Below are 20,733 nucleotides of genomic sequence, written 5' to 3' on the forward strand. Positions count from 1 at the left end.
TTCATCTCTGTTGGTTTTCCAGCTTCCTTCCTCTTGGGCAACACAGGTAAACACTAGGGAGTTACTGAATGTGTGATGAGCGCACCAGGTGTGACAGAATTCCCACTAGAGGGGAAGGGGTGAGAAGAAGCATCAAATGTATGTAGGGAGCAAGAAAAGGAGTGAGAAACTAATGATTCTCTCCCATTAGTCCTTCCGCTAAGAGTCAGAAAATAAACAAGGCACAGCAGTAGGAGAGAAAAAGAAGGTGTTTGGGATGAAAGTGAGGGGGAGTGCTAAAATATGGGATGGAGAGGGAAAAAAGGGAAGAGAGTTTAAGTAGTACTTAGATATTAAGAGAAATTGAAGAACAGAGGTATTGATATGGATAGAAGGAAAAGACATAGTATGATCATTTAAGAAAAAAACAAAAAAACCGAACAACTTTTAGACATCTTTCTGTGGACCAGACTCCTATACTGTAGATTATATTCCTTGTTTTTAGTCTGAAACCTGGACTGATGTGCAACAATAGTCACCCAGATGAGCCATCCTACCTCTTGTTCCTCTAGTCTGCATTGCCAGTTCCAGGTCCTACCATTAAGTCTCTTCTGTTACCATTTAAGATGGGGCAATATGTTCCAATGGACAGAGTACCGGATGGGGAAGTTAGTGCCTGGGTTCTGTTGCTTGCTCTGCCAATGACTGGGTGTGACATCTTGGGCAAGTCACTTTTGTGCCTTAGTTGTCTTATCTGTAAATTGGAAATAATGATACTTGAGTTTACTGAGCATTTTGAGATAAATGGACAAAATGTCCTGTATAAAAACTCGTTATTAAATGTGGCACTTAAATATAGTACTTACACACAGATATGAAAATGTGATTTTTAGCCTGCAATGTGGTACACAATAATATCTGGCCTACTGGTGCATGTTGTGTCTATATAGGCATCCAGTTTAATTAAAGACATTGGTTGAGTGACCTGTTTGATTTTATAGGCTGATGGCCATTGATACACACTAATTAGTGTGTTTTATAACTGTTTTGAGGACAGAAGAATGATTCATTGATTCAGAAGGATTTCTTGTGTGATGTACAAGTAGGTTTTGTGTGAGTCACATGCAAAAATCCCCACCGCCCTGTTAGCATGTGTGAGGCCAATGCAGGCAATAATGGTATTAGGTAGTGCTATCAATTTACAGGAGGTACTACGTCTTGCCTCAGTGTGAGAGTTTCAGCTTTCCCAGCAACTGGCTGAGATTTCACTTTAAATGAGAGCTAGTTTGCTGAGGAGCCATCTGTGGAAAACAGGGGAATGTTAGTGGGTTCAGAATAGTAACTGCCCCTTTGTTTGTGGAGCCTTGTTTGCCTTTTGTTACCAAAGTTCACAGTGAAGGGGACATTAACAGTGAGGGAAAATCCTTCTATTTCCATTTTCATCTGATGAGAAGAATTGTGATCTTTGCTTTTGGACCTTACTTCAGCTCTTCATGATTTCCATCCTCCCAATTTCTTTCTGTGCTCTGAGACTCCATGCAGTGATTCTTGAGTGCCAGTCCTTTCCTCTGCCTGTGGAAGGAAACACGGAAGCCCTTATTACCTGGAACTGTGTGCACCATAAAATATCCGTGTGGGGATTCTTTAAGCATTGCTTTTCTGATTTAGTAAATTTTTAAAATTAGAACAATCACTCAAATGTCACCTAAACCTACTTGTTTAAGGGGTATTGGACATTCCCATGATCAGCTGGGTTGTAATGCTGGTATCCAGACTCCTAGACTATGTGGCAACTGTTGAAGATGAAGCAGCAACAGCCAAGAAGCCTTTGAATGGAAAAGAGAGGGAGAGATTCCTGACAGGTATGGAACACTTATAATATTTCTAAATCAAGTCTAGATTTTAGAGATCTTTGTAAAATGTTCAGTACTGCCAGCTCCAGTGTTCAAAAATTAGTCAATCATGCGATTTTAAAAATACAGCTTGGGATCTATTTATTAGCCTTTTGGTTCTTGAGCCATTTATGGTTTACATTTTCAAACTTTTTTTCACGACCATGATAGGTATAAACTTTAAAAAAAAAAAAAAAAAAAGTTGAGATCTTACATTATCCCATGATACCAGGAGTTGGAGCTTTAAGAAACATGAAATATTTTGAGACTGTCAGTAATATTGTGAGAGTTGGCAACACTGTTAAACCAAAAAAAGGACAGGAGATGCTGGATATGGTTTAATCAGGCTGCAACTTTGTTATTAGATGTCTGGGACTATCTGACAGATAAGTGTACAGTTAAAGTAACTCCATGATCATTTCAATATCTACCCAGGGGTTTCTGCCAGCCCCCCCTTTTTTTCCATCCTGGTCCCCAGCCAACCCATTGCTGGGATGTGATTGTATCCCCCGCCCCCGCCCCAAATAGATTATAAGGAAAATGGGGGTTGACTCCCAGTCATAGAACCCCTGTTCTACTCCTTTAACAAACACCTCCTTTAAGTCCTTTACCAAGCCATTTATCTGGTCACTGTATCCCTTCCCTCTGGAGTACCTGCACTGGACGTCCACTCCATACTCTAGGCTATGATGTCATAACTCCATTACTTAACTCGCTTCCCTGTTCACTGTAATAAAGTCTCTCCCAAACCTGCTGTCAGTAAAGCAAAAACCGCACCACATCATCTTGGTCAATCTGGTGGTGAGGGAAAATTCCTTCCTAGCCCCCCGAGACAGGAGTGGCTAGTCCAATGCCCACAGTTGATCCAGACCAAACTTAGTATTTTGCCATTTCCAAGGGGAAGGAGGGTGAGTGCTGCTCAGCCTGGTCCTGAGAAAGGAGACTTTTCATGCCAGGCTTGCTCTTGGTCAACTCTCCGGCCCTTTCAGTCCCTGGGGGATGAGTCAACATTATCACGCTAACCCACTCTACGTTTTCAGCAGCTTCTGTGCCTCTCTCACATACCACCTGTAAAGTGCTATACTCCTTTACCCAGCAAGCTGGACTGTGGTGCCCACACTTAAGATGTGGTGCGGTCAACTTGATGTTTGTGTGACTGTGTTTGTAGGTAACGTGTGAGGAAAATGATGTTTGAGTAAGTGCATTTCAATTTCTAGCTTAGTTGTGGGTGAGGTGGGGTGTGTGGTGGTTTCTTTGTTTAGTTTTTTTGTTTGAGTAGTGTCATCTTTCAAGAGGAGAAATGTGAGTGATAAGTATTCACATTATGGTGCTTTTAGTTTGTATGAGTTGAACTAGTCTTGTTTGTTCCTTTCATACTTCAGAATTTGAAAATAGTAAATGCAAAATTGTACTGTTGACCTTTTCAAACTATGCAATAATGCTGCTACCTAAAGTGAGGATTGCATGACAGATAGTTTAGAAGAAGCCTTAAATTTAATGCTCCATTTTTATATTTAGTTTATAGAATGAATTCTTTTTGCTTTCAGCTATTTTAAGAACTGTTAAAAGTGAGCCTCAAATATTGATATGTTTTCTTTCCATTAGGCAACCAATGGAGTTTTATTAATAATAGCCTACATACCCAGAATCTGAGCAGATCTTCTAAAGGCAACAGTAGCCTAGATAGATTGTACTCCAGAAAGATCAGAAAGCAACTTGTTCATCATAAACAGGTAACTTTCAGTGTGTACTGGCACTTTTAATGTAAGATACTTTAGTAATGTACCTTATTTCTTAAAATTCCAGCTTTGGGCACGGAGCTCATTCAATCTTGCTTTTGCAGAGGCCTGATTCTGTAGCTAAAAGCTGTCTATCTCTCTTGACATGTATCTCAAACTGCAGGGCATGGGATCTGCTGAAATCATTCTAGTCTTATGGAGCATACTTCTTTGTGGTCCATATTTGATAGTAAAACTTTTTTGCATTTTTAGTGAATCAACAAACATCTGAGTGCAAGCTTCTAGAGGCTGACCAGCTATAATTCAACAGTATATCATTTTAAGACTGTGTTCACTTTTAAATGCACCTGTACAGGTTTTGTGACCCTGTGTTCATATCTAAAAATTCTCTTAAAATATTGGTGGTTCTTAAACCTAATCTGCTCCGACTCTGCTGGCAGCCCATTGAAGTTGTATACTTTAAAGTTGTACAAAAACTAAACTTAAAAAGGCTCAATTTGGAATTTGAATTGAAGTTTACTATCATATGAAAATACTGATCCTTTTCGCATCTTATTGCTTAATTTTTTTGTTTTTCCTATTAACATTTTCTTTTAGCAACTTAACTTATTAAAAGCAAAACAGAAGGCTTTGGTGGAACAGATGGAAAAAGAGAAAATACAAAGCAACAAAGGATCATCATACAAACTTTTAGTAGAACAGGCAAAACTAAAGCAGGCTACTTCAAAGGTATGATGTTCTGAAACTGCAGTTCACTTGTTGTCTTTTGTGTGAAAAGACCTGTTCCTGCAAAATCATTTTTGTCCTGGGTTGACTTTATACCAAAAAAAAAAAAAAAAATGTTTCGTGCTGGCTCTTATCAAGGCTGTTCTGTTTGCCGAATTCAGCAGCCATCTGTAAATGTCTGGCTTGGGAAAAATATTTTAGTTGATTCTGCTACAGGCACCTTTTAGCTGATCATAGCCAAAATCACCAATAACCTAGAAGCGTTTGTAGTGTCTAACTAGTCTATAAATCACAGTAAACACCTGACAGCACTTGTCTATAAAGAACTGAAATTGTGCTTTATATGGCTAACTTATGAGTGTGATTTTTAAAGGAAATTGTCTTGGGTGAGTAGCCAAAAAGTAAGCATGGCAATACTTCTGCTCCCAAAGCAAACAAATGCTGTATTGAAAACACTTCCTCTTATTTTTAGGAAGTTTAGCTTTCCACAAGCATGGTGGCAACATATAAATCCTAGCTTCTTGTTATGAGCTCTGGATACTGGGGATGAAAAGAAACCCAGGCATGCTCAGAGAACAGTCTAGTAAACTTCAATGCCTTGTCTGCCAACAGAAATGGAGCAGGCAGTAACGGAAGTTCCTTTGAGCATAAAACAAGTAGACTGGTGGCACCTTAAAGACTAACAGATTTTAAGGTGCCACTGGACTCTTTGTTGTTTTTGTGGATACAGACTAACACAGCTACCCCCAATACTTAAAACAAGTAGGACTCACTTCATAGATACCATTTAGATTTTTACCTTTGGAAATCTTTAGGCTTTGGAAATCTTGTTGCCTAAAAAGATTTCTGAAAGTCTTTAAGGGATCATAGATGCATAGAGGTTATAAAAGAGAAATAAGCATGTCACTTTATAATTACCATGGGAAAAAATAGGGTTAAAGAAACACCAGCAAATTTTATCAAGCGCTGCATTTTCACTAACACTCCTCTGTCATGAGTTTCACTTTCCTGCTCTTTCTGCTCTATTCTTGAGTTGTCACTTAAATGAAATAGACTCTTCTGCAGCAGCAACAATAAGCCACTTCCCACCTTGCAGTGGTTACCATGTAGTCACTTTTCCCTTGCACAGTAATGGAAGGGCCAGAAAGATTTTGCAGTTGGAATAGAAGGAACTCCATAGGTAATCAGGGGAGGAGAATAGTAGGCCTGCTAGCGAATACTTACAGAGGCTGAAGGGATTCAGCCACTGGTCCAACTGTAAAGCAGGTAAGTGAACTGGTTGGCCAATCCTGGAACTGAAGACTCAACAGTGGAATGCAGCAGGTTTTATAAGTCAGTGACACAGTTTTAGAGACCTGCACTGCCCCACTGGCTGAAATATGCTGTTGGTTAAAGCTGTGTGGGATTTGCTTTACAGCAGTCCTGCTTCTGTTGAAAATAATAGGTTGCATTAAAACCTTCCACATTTAATATGATCTTTATTAAGATCTATCTGTTGTATATATGTACATACTATGTATGTGATAAATTATATTTTATGCAATTTTGACCACATCACCTGCTAATCAGTGCCATGCTACAGCATTCCAAACTTGAGATTAGCTTCAAACAGCTGCCATGTTTATTTTAAAACTAAACAAAAAAAACCCTGTCCAAGCAAAGGTTTCCTTCTGTCTCCCTTCCCCCCGCACACTTCCCCCCCAAAACAAACAAACAAACAAAAAAACCCTCCAGCAAATTGACAGTGACGCTTGCTCACTCTGAAAAAAAGATGGGGGATGAGCAGGTGGTACTATTAAAATAGTACAGTATTCTGCCCAAACAGTGACAAATTGAAGGTATCCAACTTGCAATTTATTAGTAGTAGAAATGATGACTGCAGATATTGATTACCATAAAATCAATCCCAAAGGGAGAGGCAGGAATTAAGCAATGGAAGGGTGGTCCACAGGGTGTACAATGTGTGTGACACAAGGCTTATACAGTGTAACAAAGAATCCTTGATTGTACATGTCAAGAAATAATGGCTGTTTTCAAATAGGTTGAGTTTTAAGTATTTTGTGTGCCACCAGCATGCATGTTTACTTCTCTTCATGCAGGGTAGTTGAGGTCCTGTATCTCTGCAGTGCCAATTCTTGTAGCCACTAGGAAAGAACTGAGACGTCAGTATTCTTGATGGCCCATTCATTTCAGTTATTATTTACTGCTGTGTCTGACTACAATACATTTGACCTTATGGTAACTAAGGATCCATGAACAGATATAGGAATATGAAAAAAATTGTATCAATTAAGAGTCAAGTTTCTAAAACAGTTTTTCTGTAAAGTAAGTATACAGAATACACAATGGTGTTGAGAAATCTATCAAACTCTAGAATATCTTTTGAGGATGTGAGTATGACTATAGTCTTAGTCATTGCATGGTCCTGTTTAGGCTGAAACTGTAACAGAAGGAACTGAACCCGTGGTAGTTTAATACTATATTACTAAATTCAACATAAATGTTTAAAAAGCTACTCTGTAGTATGAAAGTTGATTGACCCTTGTGTAAGATGAACTGCATTACAAACTTATGGCTTGGTCACTTGAAAGCATTGCAACCAACCCGAATTTATGCCACGTTCTCATATAATCTTAATATAGGTCCAATATGAGAGTGTGGGATTCTCCCATTATTATTATTAAGTTCTAGAGGTACTGTTACATTTTTTCAACTCTTGATATGCTTACATGGATAAAATAGGCAGTTTAGTTTAAATTTTAACACTTTTTTTATATTGTTTTGTAATTATGTAGCATTTCAAGGATTTAATACGCTTACGTCGGACTGCAGAGTGGCCTCGTTCTACTTTAGACACAGAAGTATCGACGACAAAGGAAACGCCAGAAATTGAGCCACTTCCATTTACTCTGGCACACGAACGTTGTATCTCAGTAGTGCAGAAGCTGGCACTCTTTCTTTTGTCAATGGACTTCACTTGCCACGCAGATCTACTGCTGTTTGTTTGTAAGGTAAACAGAATGCTATAAAAGTAGGCAATGGGGTTGTTAAAATGAAGTTCATTTTTTATCAAGAGTTATCCTAAAGTATGTGGTCTGAGCATGTATTCTTTCAGCATAGTATTGATGAAAATATGTCAGATGCTTCTTTTGCCTTTTCTTGAGAATACATTAAAAATACTTAAATTATTGAATTTGTAATGATCTGTAATAATCTCAAGTTCCCATGTTTTCCAGTATTTGAAAATTACGTAATGGAATTATGCTTGCAAAGTATCTCCTACAGAGCACCATTTAAAAAGATACTTTTACATTAATACAGTTTAGCTAGAATAAATTTGTGCAAGTAAACCTGAGAGGGGAATAATTCATCTACTTATTTTAGCTCTGCACAACTTTATTATTAATATGAACGAAGTATACCATTTGTAAAGAAGAAAGCTGTTACTTTGTTTTTTTAATCGTATTATCAAATACACATAACTAGTACATTCACAACTAGTAAAACTATTACAGTAAGTTATATCCTATTTTCCTTTAAGATAACCTACTTTAGAGCACTGTCACTCACAGTAGGTGGCTCATGTTTTGGCTTAAAGTAAAGAGTTTTGTATAAAGAACATGCTCATTTAATTTTAACTGCAGACAAAAGTAACCAGGAGCCTTTGAAGCTTTCAGATGCCTCATTTTAGCTCTTGTTAAGCATATTATTTTGGTTTTACAACCAAAACTTGGATACAATCTATTGAATCTGTTTGTGGTTGTTTCTTGATGCTTTCTGAAACTTTTTTAGAATTACATAATTACAACTGACCTTTCCACCATTTGGAAACATTTGGATTGCACCTCAGTTTGTTCAGATGTCAGATCCAGTTTAGTTTTGTCCACAGGCTCCAGGACTTGACCAGGCTCTTTCTATTCTTATGTCGAATTCTCTGCCAACAGATGTGCAAAGAGAATAGCAATCCAGTGCTCCTGTCTTCATTGTGATCCTAATCTTCAAATCTGATTTTAGAGTAGTAAGCAAAATATTCTTTCCCCCGATTCAAGAAAATTGAAATATCGGGTGCTTTATTCTTTGAAAGGGGATTACCTGCCAAGCCCATTCTTTGTTTCCTTCTCCTTCGTTGTCATGGAGCAGGCCAAATGGAGGAAACCAAAGAGCAAGAAGCCCTTCTCAAGAGCCATAGAATGAGAACTCTGCTGTGACTGCTCCAGCCCATGCACCACCTTCTCTGCAATGAAAAGGGGCTCAGTCGATACAGCTTATAGGGGGGCCCCCAACTATCCTTCCGACCAGCAGGCCAAAGTCCCCTAGTTGCCTCTACAAGGGCAGGTCAGTCCTTCAGATGATGAGATTCAGCGAACTGATGTACCTTCCCCAAACATGGACTCCTCATGGATAAATCAAGAACCTGAGGTGGAGTTCTGATGTTAAATGTAATTGGCAGAGCCCTGGTCTCTTCTTCCTCCACTTAAGAGGAACATCTGTGCTGCTTTTGGAATGTTCACCTGTATTTTCTCTCCAACTGACTTTCAGAGAATGAGGAATGGGAGGATTCAGGGTTCCTATTCCTACACAGACTAAGATCCAAAAGGGCACAGCGGACAAGAAACTGGTCCCTGTGGGACCAGTTTCCCATTAAAAGGCAAAAGAAACTCAAAAGGCACAGAAAAAAGCCTCAAACTGCCCCAGACCCTGAACTCCTTCCCAAGAGCTTTATCTTAACACTTACTTTATTAAGTGTTAGCTTTGAATCATAACCCTGAGCCAAAGAAACAGAAGTATTTTCATGCAGGCATATTTGAATCTCTGGGGAAGGTGGTGATAGTGGCCATGAGAGAGCTCCAGGCAAACAGAGGCAGAGCAGGCTAAAGCCAAGGAGAATAACTCCCATCAAAAACTAAGGATTTGCATTGCCCTTCTATTTCTTCGTCAAAGAAACCACTAGAATAGTGGGAAAATTCCTTCAGGGAGCACTGTTGGCAAGTTCTGAAGATGTACAGTCATAGAGCAATCAGAGATTCTTTCTCTCTCTCTCTCTCTCTCCCCCTCCCCCTCCCCCCAATCTTCTGTAAGACTGATGGAGCAGAGGCATCCATGGCAGTTCCTTTTGAGTATGATTTCTTTCAATGAGACCCCATGGGCATAAAGATAGAAGCCACCCTTAAAAGATTTTGAAAAATCTTCAACAGCTCTTATACTTCGCCATAACCGTAATGTCGTGGTGCAACAACCTTGAAAGTCGTACCCCTCAGGACAACAATGAAGTCAAATCAATGCCAAAAGAATCTAACCACAACATTTGTAATATTATGGATCTGTGGACTCAGTGGGTGTAACAATAAGAACCAGCTAACTCAGAGACCAAATGCATCCCTGTTTCTCAGGGTTGTTAAAAGGATAAACTTCAATTTCCAAATTGGGTATAGGAATATATAAAGGCTAAGTGACTTTCCAAATGAAAGAAGGGAGTTTTTGTTAGAGATGGATATTTATTCCAAATCTCTTTAGGTCTGATCTTGCACCTAAAATGTAGGATGACCTAGCTACATTGCTCAGGGCTGTGAAAAATTTACTGCCTCTCAGAGAAGTGGATTACCTACATTGACCGACAGAAAAATCCTTTCCATCAATGTGGGAAGCCATCTACACTACGACACTACAGTGGCACAGCTGCAAGTGCCATAATTGTGTTACTGTAGCAGCTGTTGTAGTGTAGATATGTCCTTAAACTCAGTGCTGTAGCAACAAGGCTATTCTTCCTCTTTATAAATGATATGGGAAAGAATTTCCTTCTATTTCTGGGGTAAGAACTAGACTTGGGATGCTACAGGGAAACCTAGATTAGGTAGTAGGTCCAAACCCTAGTGTGAACAGTTAGAGTAACTCCAGTCAGGAGTGTGTTCATCCAGAAATAGGCATATGGACAGAAGGGGTGCTATAACGCTTTGTTCTGTAGCATCAGTAATCTTATTGATCATGACTTATTTGTATCCAACCATATCATCAGCCAAAGATGGAACCCAGTGACCTAAGCATTAAAGAGGCAATGGTTAGATTGCCTGGACCCACTCTTAGTTCTCATGAGATACATAAATTGAGTCCCATGCTATTTACTAGGCTCCAGTTTTTTACACTAGAACCAGACACTTGGGAAAAAGTATTCTACCTGAATAATTCAGTGCTCAAGCCATTAGGCAATAATAATCTTAACCAGCCAAAGCTCTCCAAACACAACTAAATACAGGGTTTTGTCTGCACTCATTTTTGATGGTGAAATAGGATCCCAAACTATTCTTTCCAAGTTAAACTGCCCTTTCTGTTCTACTTAGGAGAGAGTTCTCTTGACACTTTGTCCAAATCTTCAATGTGCTCAGGAGAGATTATGATATAACTAGATGTTCATAAAGCTCTAAAGTTGTATATTAAGTGTTGCATACAAAAACTATTAAAAGAATATTTAGGTTGCAAAGTCAAGCACCTAAAAAGTAGGGAATCAGTGATCTAGGAGGCTATGTTAAGGATTCAGAGGCAATTGTAGTGTATGTTCATTATGGAAGTCTTTAATTACAGGGTCACATACTATTTTTTCCACAGGACTTCTGACTCTCATAGGCCAAATAATAATACTCTTACAATTAAGCAATATTTTGGGTGGATTTTCATATGTCAGCACAAGGCACATCTTTGACGGGATCCCCTGGCAAACTTCAATCCCTTCTTCAAAGCCTGGAGGTGCTACAATTGTTTCATTGAGCAGCTTTAAGAATTTAACACTGGAAAACATTTTTCACTACCCTTTTCTCTTAGTGGCTCAACAACTTTTGTTGAAATTTTCTTAAAACTCAATCTGGCATTGAACATTTTATTCCAAACTCTTAGTTTGATGAAGTTATAAGCAATGGAAAACAGAGTGTCTGTTATAAGGAAACTAGTAGGCAACTTTAACTATGGGTAGTTCTGCTAGCTCTGCTATAATATGTATGTGGTATTGTAGTCATGTTGGTCCTAGTATATTAGAGAATTTGGTCCAATAAAAGATATTTCATAGACTCATAGATGATTAGGGTTGGAAGAAACCTCAGGAGATCATCTAGTCCAACCCCCTGCTGAAAGCAGGACCAACCCCAATTAAATCATCTTAGCCAGGGCTTTGTCAAGCCGTGCCTTAAAAACCTCTAAGGATGGAGGTTCGGCCACCTCCGTAAGTATTCCATTCTAGTGCTTCACTGTCCTCCTAGTTAAAAATAGTTTTTCCTAATATCCAACCTAGACCTCCCCCAGTGCAACTTGAGACCATTGCTCCTTGTTCTGTCATCTGCCACCACTGAGAACAGCCTAGCTCCATCCTCTTTGGAACCCCGCTTCAGGTAGTTGAAGGCTGCTATCAAATCCCCCCTCACTCTTCTCTTCTGCAGACTAAATAAGCCCAGTTCCTTCAGCCTCTCCTCATAAGTCATGTGCCCCAACCCCCTAATCATTTTCGTTGCCCTCCACTGGACTCTCTCCAATTTGTCCTCATCCTTTTTGTAGTGGGGGTCTGAAACTGAATGCAATACTCTAAATGTTGCCTCACCAGTGCCAAATAGAAGGAAATCACTCTCCTTGATCTGCTGACAATGCTTCTACTTATGCAGCCCAGTATGCCTTTACCCTTCTTGGCAACAAGGGCATACTGTTGACTTATATCCAGCTTCTTAACCACTGTAATCCCCAGGTCCTTTTCTGCAGAACTGCCACTTAGCCAGATAGTCCCCAGCCTGTAGCAGTGCATGAGATTCCTTTCTCCTAAGTGAAGGACTCTGCACTTGTTGAACCTCATCCAATTTCTTTTGGCCCAATCCTGTAATTTGTCTAAGTCACTTTGGACCCTGTCCCAACCCTCCAGCATATCTGCCTCTGCCCCCAACTTAGTGTCATCTGCAAACTTGCAGAGGTGCAATCCTTTCCATCATCCAGATTATTAATGAAGATCTTGAACAAAACTGGCTCCAGGGCCAACCCTTGAGGTACTCCGCTTGATACCAGCTGCCAACTAGACATCAGGCTAATGAGTAGTGATCAACAGTTCAATCTATCCATCTTTCTATTCACCTTGTAGTCCATTCATCCAATTTATACTTCTTTAACTTGCTCGGAAGAATACTGTGGGAGACGGTATCTAAAGATTTGCTAAAGTCAAGATATATCACGTCCACCGCTTTCCCCATATCCTCAGAGCCAGTTATCTCATCATAGAAGGCAATCAGGTTGGTCAGGAATAACTTGCACTCGGTGAATCCATGTTGACTGTTCCTGATCACCTTCCTCTCCTCAAAGTGCTACAACATGGATTCCTTGAGGACCTGCTCCATGGTTTTTCCAGGGATTGAGGTGAGGCTGACCCAATCTTGTAGTTCTCTGGATTCTCCGTCTTTCCTCACCCACCTTCTCAGCCTATAATATAGCATGCAGATACCACTCATTTACCTTTTGTCTTGTTACGTCCAAAATGGCCAGGTCCATAGAGCCTTAAAGTAGCTGATGCTAAGATGGTTACACACTAATTTGCCTAGTGTCTCAAGAAATCATTTCTTGAGGGAATCAGGACTCAGTACTATATGCTTTGTGGCATTGTAGACAGAAAAGACCTTTGTTACCTGAGGCACTTGGCAGAGCAGCATCATGGCTGCCCTTCATTATACTTATGAGCTTCTGCAAAGCAGGTTTCTGTTTCTCTTAAGATGGGTCCAAAGTTAGAAATTAGAGATTGTGGGGGATGCTGCGTGCTAGAATGGAAAATTTTCTTACTCAATGACATCTAAATCTATCTTTTTCTTCTCCATAAAGAAATACTTCTTTGTTACATTCACATCTGCAAAGAATCTTTGAAATCTTTTCCCATAAACGGACCTCTTCCCCCAGCCTACTCCACCTGAAATTTCGTTTTAATTTCTTGTACTATGGCTTCTTCTGGGTCCCTGTCTGAAGTTAAAACACATTTGAATACTGTTAAATAATACTGAGTGTTTCCATAAAACTTTGGACATACTCGCCTGGTTTGAGAGTATAAGGTGCATGGCCACACTCTGGAGCCACTTGTTCAAGTCTGAACAGCTTCTGGCATTTGTGGGAATGAAGGCATTAGCACAAATGCTTCTAATTCAGGTGAAGGGAAATCATTAAACAACATTTTTCCCTTCTGTAGTATCTATTGTTAGTACCTCAAACTTACATGCCTTTCATCTAACATCCTGCGAGATAAGTACTGGTATGAAAACCCATTGTATTAATGGGTAAACGAAGTCCTAGTCAGTGAGGAAACTGACTTTCCAGAACTACACAATATTTCTCTCTGTATGTTGGAAATGGTGGTGAAAAAGTGAAGGACTACTAAATCTGATGCATCAAACAGTAAAATGGAAATACAAGTAAAATAAATGAAGTGGGGTAATATGCAATCTAGAGTTTATTGCCACTTTTCTGGGAAGACTCATTATTTGAGACTTAGTTACTCATAACTGTCATCCCGAACTTGAAACAATAAATCTTGACGTTACATTTACAGATTCAGTTTTGTTGGGGTGTTGTCTGCATGCTTGTTTTTATTTTGTTTAGGTTGGGTTTTATATTTTGGAAAATCAGTTAAATTGTATATTTCTGAAATTCTTTTACAGGTTCTTGCTAGAATTGCAAATGCTACAAGACCAACGATTCATTTGTGTGAGATTGTGAATGAAACTCAGCTAGAAAGGCTATTGCTGCTTTTGGTTGGGACCGACTTTAATAGAGGAGATATCTCTTGGGGAGGAGCGTGGGCTCAGTATTCTCTGAGTTGTATGTTGCAAGATATTCTAGCAGGTTTGTTAAAATTCAGCGTGGTGTGTGTTTTTGTTCTTGTTTTTTTTTTGTTGTTTTTTTTACACAAAATGCATTAAGCTGCAATTCCTCGCCTTCTCTTCTGTCTCTTCATACACACCCCCTCCCCCCCCAGTTATTTGATTCTCTAATGTGAAACAGAGAAAAGTCTGCTAATGTGATTAAGCTAATGAAAGCATGGAATGTTGTGGTTGTAGGTTTTACAAAGAAACAAATTGAAGATATTAGTATAAAATGAAACGTTTAATTTAGATATAATTTTAAGCATTGTGGCCTTCATTTTCAGAAATCACTAGTGATTTTTGCATACCCAATTTGAAACTTTTGACAGGTCTCTCGCTTTCAGAAGATATTGGGCATATCCTTGAGGCATTATTTTCAGATGGGGTTATTTCAAATTCAGCACCCAAAATTGCAGTTCAGTTTTGAAAATTTGGACGAGTATGCTCAGATGTTAATATTGCAGCCAGAGTACAGGCTGAACCGCTAAATGAGTTGTCTGCTAACTGTAATATATAGGAGAACTATTGGCAACAATAGCAGCTGAAGCTATGGAGGAAGGAGCCATGGGAGAAGATGCGGGAGCTTCTGCTGTAGACTCTGATGACTCTTTTCAGCAGTCTGCAGTTCAGTTAGTGGAAACGATAGATGAGCCTTTGACACATGACATCACAGGTGAACATTCAGATACTATTTATATTGAAATGATGTTGAGGAAATAGAATATTAAATTCTGTTTAGTCCGTTAACATTTTAAAATGCTTGATGTACTTGAGTCATTATGAATTCTGAAGCTTGCTTAATCCTGAACTCTCTCAAACCTTCCGCTGTGTAATACATGGTAACTTAGTAGTTTAGATAAGTACTTTTGTGTGAATTTTAGCAAGGCATTCGTTTAAGTTTTGAGGAGTTCTGTTGTCATAAACAGATAGCTAAGGGTTAATGTTTCTTTTACCTGTAAAGGGTTAACAAAGGGAACCAAACACCTGACCAGAGGACCAATCAGGAAACAAGATTTTTCAAATCTCAAGGGAGGGAAGTTTTGGGTGTGTGTTCTTTGTCTCGTCTCTGTTGCTCTCTAGTCTCTGAGGGGATCTCCAGGTTTTCTAATCTTCTATTTCCAAGTTGTGAGTACAAAGGTAGAAAGACAATAGGCTTATATTGTTTTTTTTTTTTTACATGTGTGTAGTTTGCTGGAATGTTTTAAATTGTATTTCTTTTTGGATAAGGCTGTTTATTCATTTTTTTCTTTTAAGCCAATAACCCTGTATATTGTCACCTTGATACAGAGACCATTTTTATGTCTTTTTCTTTCTTTTTATATAAAGCTTTCTTTTTAAGACCTGTTTGATTTTTTCCTAGTTGGGGCTCAAGGGGATTGAGTCTGCAGCTCACCAGGGAATTGGTGGGAGGAAGAAGACAGGGGGGAAGAGAAAATCTCTTTGTGTTAGAGTTACAAAGCTTGCATTTGCAGGGACTCTGAGTGAGGGTGAGAGAAACCTGATCTCTCTGGTTTGTGTTTCAAGGAATTGAAACAGGGTGATCTTCCAGGGTCATCCAGAGAGGGGGTTATTTCCCTTTGTTGTAAGATTCAGGGCATCTGAGTCTTGGGGTCCCCCAGGGAAGGTTTTGGGGAGACCAGAGTGCGCCAGACACTGGAATCTGGCTGGTGGCAGCGCTATCAGATCTAAGCTGGTAATTAAGCTTGGAGGTTTCATGCAGGCACCCACATTTTGGACGCTAAGGTTCAGACTTGGGACTTATGCTTATAACACCTATATCAGGGTCCCACAGGTTAAGGTTAGCAAGAGGTATCCGTAAGCTTTAGCGCTTACTAATTCTTAAGCATATTTCAAATTGGCCACTCAGTATTTTCAACTGCAATTGTTGAGACACTGAGGGCTCACACTCAATGTTTCTTCAGTGAGTTCACTTGAAAAGCAGTCATAAAAGTTATGTATGTGGATTCAGGAGTGTGGTTCATTGATAGTGAGCTGATAAACTAGAAATTCAACACGCTAAATGTCTATGCTCACTCTTGGCTGTGTCTATTTAATTGTAAGTAGACCTGTAAACTTGGGGTGCACATTGTATTTTGAAGAATAATCTGTTCCTGTGAGGAATTAATTAACAAAATGGTTAATTCTTACTAAATACACTAGGAATGTGTATATACACTAGGAATATTCTATAGAGCTATAGAACAAAACATCAGTCTAACCAGCTTCTAGAACAGGGGAGAGCAAACTATGGCCCACGGGCCAGATTTGGCCCACGAGCCATTTTTTAGCTGGCCCACATCATGCGGCTTCTGGAAGCCGCAGCATGGCCCACTCTGAGGGTCATGGGCTGCTTCACACCTAAGAACTGGAGAAGGGACTGCTTCTGAGCCGCTTGAGTTAAGCACCGCTCAGAGCCTGCACCCCTGAGCCTCACCCCAACCCCCTGCCCCAGCCCTGATCCCATGCCTGCTCTCCAAACCCCTTGGTCCCAACCAGAGCACCCTCCTACACCCCAAACTCCTCATTCCCAGCTCCACCCAGAGTCTGCACCCCCAGCTGGAACCTGTACTCTCTTCCGCACCCTAACCCAATTTTGTGACCATTCATGGCCCACCATACCATTTTTATTCCCCGATGTGGCCCTCTGGCTGAAAAGTTTGTCCACCCCTGTTCTAGAAGCTGCTTCCTTTGGCACCTCTACATTCTGACTGTGCAGATGTTGAGGTAGAACATTACTTCAGTTTGGTATTGCATTTTACTCTTGGAAACAATAGGAACACAGCAAATCTAAAGGTCTCCATGAAACGCAGAGACCAATAATATCCATTGGAGTGAAATATAGCACTGCCGTAAGATGAGCTAAAAATTTGGCTAAGTCTGACTTTCAAGCCACTTCACGCACCTCTTCTTGAAAAGGTTTAATTTCTCTTTAGAGAATTAATACTCCTGTGTAAACTCAATACTGTATTACTCTTCTAAAAATACTGCAGTGAAAAATCTTTTATGAAGAGAACTTCAACTACGTATTTCTCTATTCAACTAAAATTTCGGACTGTTGCGCTAATAAGAACAAATTAAATAGGTATTCTGAAACTAATTTTTTATTGCACATAATTTATCCAAACCTAGATTTTGGCCTCTAGCTGAATTGAGGTGGTTTGAAAGGTGAATGGCAGAGAGAAAAAAAAATGGGTTAGTGCCACTTCTTGGCATTTAGGATGTGGGAAGACTTGGAAGGTTCCTTCTGACACCTTTTGTTTCTCAAATCTGAAATGTCAGTTGTTCAACAGTGCATTATGACAGTATCTTCCTTCACCCCCCACAGACACGCACTGGTGATTAATAAGTCTTCCAGATTGGACCAGAGTTTGAATTTTTATATTTTTTTGGCAAGAGATGTAGCCTTTAGTGTATATGAAATTAACTTATTTTAGGGTCTTCTTGGCACATCATAAACAAGCAAAAAGAGTGTTTGTTTGCAAAAATGTTTTTCCTTGTAATTTGGCTCATGACTGGGGGAATTATCTGTCTGGAACAGAAATGAATTCTAGATTCAGGTGTATTAGAAATATTTGTTGCACGTTAACATTCTATACTTACTACGTCTTGCTCCGCATATCTTTCTTCCCAATAATTATTGAATTTTGAACTTCTGGGTGAAAAAATTACTCTATCCTATGGCAGTATTTTGTGTTTATCAACTAAGATAAGATACTGAATTCACCTGAAGCGCTCACGTGAGTAGAATTGCTGTTTATGATTGATAGGGTTTTCAAAAAAGATGAATTGTTACTAATTATGGTGTTGAAAACAAAGCAAACTCTTCTCATTCAACAATCTTGCTATGTGCTCTGTTACTTGACAATATTAAAACAGTTTTAATCATCCAAAGGTGCTCCCCCTCTGTCATCTTTGGAAAAAGATAAGGACATTGACCTAGAATTACTACAAGACCTGATGGAAGTTGATATTGATCCTTTAGATATTGATTTGGAGAAAGATCCCCTAGCAGCCAAAGTCTTCAAGGTATGGCCCACGTGAGTTTTCATAATAACTTCTTCTACCTGTGAAATAATATAATCTCTTACCTTTCTTGTGTTTGTCTCGTGATATTTCATGTCATTAGACCTGCTTAGCTGTATACTATGAAGAACAATATTTTGAAGTTAAGAGACAAACTTTGACGGGCAGGAGTGTAAAAACTGAGTGTCGTCATAATTTAAGATTATAAAAGCAAAATATTCCACGATTATCCATGTTGCAACAAGTTGTAAAGACAATAGAACGGGTCCCCAACGCGGTACCCGTGGGCTCCATGGCATCTAAATGTGCCTGTGTCCTGACCAGCAGTCAAGCATCCGCCAAAATGCTGCCGAATTTCTGTGGCAGTGCCTCTTGAGGCTGCTTGCTGCTGACAAGCGGCATCGAGAGGTGTCGCTGCTGAATTGCTGCAGAAATTTGATGGCATTTTGGCGGACGCTTGACTGCCGCCATGGTCCTTCGTCTGGCGCCCGCCATATTAAAAGGTTGGGGACCACTGCAATAGAAAGATAGTAATTAATCTCCCCTCACATACTAGATTGTAATGTTAAAAAAACAAAACCTACTCCTGATTGCTTCTTGCAATTCATTTGTAACCTTATCCCTCATTGGCATGAAAAGTTAGGATATATATTTGATGTACTCGCACTTCTGTAAAATGCATTAGCACTACTTAAAATTCCACACTTGCCTACTTAGAGTATTAAATGGACTAGTTGCTGTGTCAATCTGTTTGACTGCTGAAGGGGGAAAAGTGTAAACACTACACCTTATTTCAGAGTAACAGTGTGGGAAGCTAAACACGTTTACACTTGATGCACTAAAAGTTTTTTTTTCCTAGAGTATAAAATCAGTGTATTTTAAATACAGTTGTAATAAACAGTTACATCTTGCTGCTTTTTCTTCCATAACATTTCCAAGCTCAGTTTCCTCTCAATCCATACCACTGACACTTTCATCCAGGGTCTCATCTTGTGGCTCAGCTTCTGCTTTCTGATCTTTCCAGCGCTCACCTCAGCCCTTCAGGTTCATTTGAATTCTTCACCTAAATCATCTTTCTGGAAATCACTTAACGCATATTACAGTCTCACACCCATTTCCGTGTATGTCCCTCCACTAGTTCTCCTGATTGCTCGATGCTACCTAGCCCCTAACTTATCTGCTCTTTCATGTAATTGTTGCCCCCCTGCCCTTTCTTCTGCTAACAATGCCAACCTCTATTACCTATTTCTGTGCTTCCACAGACACCATAACACTTTCTTCCAGACTGCCTGAGTAGGATGCTTTACTTGTACTAGTCCATAAAACCATTACTAGTCCATAAAACCATCATATCCATCCTCAAGGCCCACTTCTACTACGCAGCTACAATAAATTGCCAGCTGGAAACCTGGGTAGATGATCAATAGGGACTTCTGATTTAAAAAAAAAAGCAAAACTACACATTCACCCTCCCCAAGCTATGTTAATACATGCTTTTATTTTATTTCCTCATCCTCTTTCCTTTTGCTTATTATACACCCCATTGCTAATTGTCTTAAATTAAATAGGAAGCTCTTTGGGGGCAGAAGTGGTTTTTGTCTATTTTGTACAGTGCCTTGTAAACTGAAGCCTCAAGGCAATACTGTTGTACAAATTAATGTTGATGTTGCACTATATTTTTAGGAAATCATATTTCAGCGTCTCTTGTGCAATCTACTTGAGTGTAATGTAAATTTGAAAATGAATGCATAGTATAATAGATATGTGTAAGATGGAGTTTATTACTTAAAAGTTGATGCAAGATTCTGAAAGATGGGTGCCTAAAGCTAGGTTTTTGAATCTTTCTTTAGGCACTGAAATAAGTGGCCTGATTGTCAAACAAGTTAAGTGCCCAGTAGCTGTCATTGAACATAAGAATGGCCATACCGGGTCAGACCAAAGGTCCATCTAGCCCAGTATCTGTCTACCGACAGTGGCCAATACCAGGTGCCCCAGAGGGAGTGAACCTAGCACCTCTTGTTAAATCTGTATTGATTTTCGTCCTCAAGGCTTATACTGTTTTTGTACTACATGTGGGATTTTAATTGTGATGTTGCACTATGTGTATTTTTGGATTATCATTATCCTTTCTAGTCTTTTTTCTGTAGTGCAATCTTACCTTGAGTCTGTATGTATATAATGTTGAAAATGAATGCATAGTATAATAGATATGTCGTAAGATGGAGCTTTATACTTGATAAGGTTGTATGTCGAAATTTTTGCATATGATAGGGGTTGGTGAGCGCTTTGTCCTTGAATGTTGGTTTGTGAATTTGTCGTGTTTAGGCCACTGAAATAAGTGGCTGATTGTCAAAAAGTTAAGTGCGCCCAGTAGCTGTCACTTGGTATACATAAGATGGGATGGCCATATCGGGGGTCCAGACCAAACGGGTCCATCTCACGCCATGTAGTCGTGTTCTACGACATGTGCCTATATACCAGGGCCCACAGTGGATTGTGAAGCTCCTAGCA

The 20,733-nt window shown here is 39.5% G+C and overlaps 1 protein-coding gene across 1 annotated transcript in view; it reads left to right on the top strand.

The window, feature by feature from the left end:
- Window positions 1-20,733, top strand: part of BIRC6 (baculoviral IAP repeat containing 6) — a 337,908-nt gene that overhangs the window by 102,449 nt on the left and 214,726 nt on the right. Inside the window, 7 exon segments of the mRNA XM_075064579.1 lie at window positions 1,704-1,841; window positions 3,477-3,604; window positions 4,208-4,339; window positions 7,132-7,347; window positions 13,996-14,179; window positions 14,717-14,872; window positions 18,092-18,236. Of these exon segments, the coding sequence (XP_074920680.1) occupies window positions 1,704-1,841; window positions 3,477-3,604; window positions 4,208-4,339; window positions 7,132-7,347; window positions 13,996-14,179; window positions 14,717-14,872; window positions 18,092-18,236 (1,099 nt within the window).

The sequence above is a fragment of the Chelonoidis abingdonii genome, chromosome 3, assembly GCF_003597395.2.
Source record: "Chelonoidis abingdonii isolate Lonesome George chromosome 3, CheloAbing_2.0, whole genome shotgun sequence".
In the NCBI taxonomy this organism is placed as follows: Eukaryota; Metazoa; Chordata; order Testudines; family Testudinidae; genus Chelonoidis; species Chelonoidis abingdonii.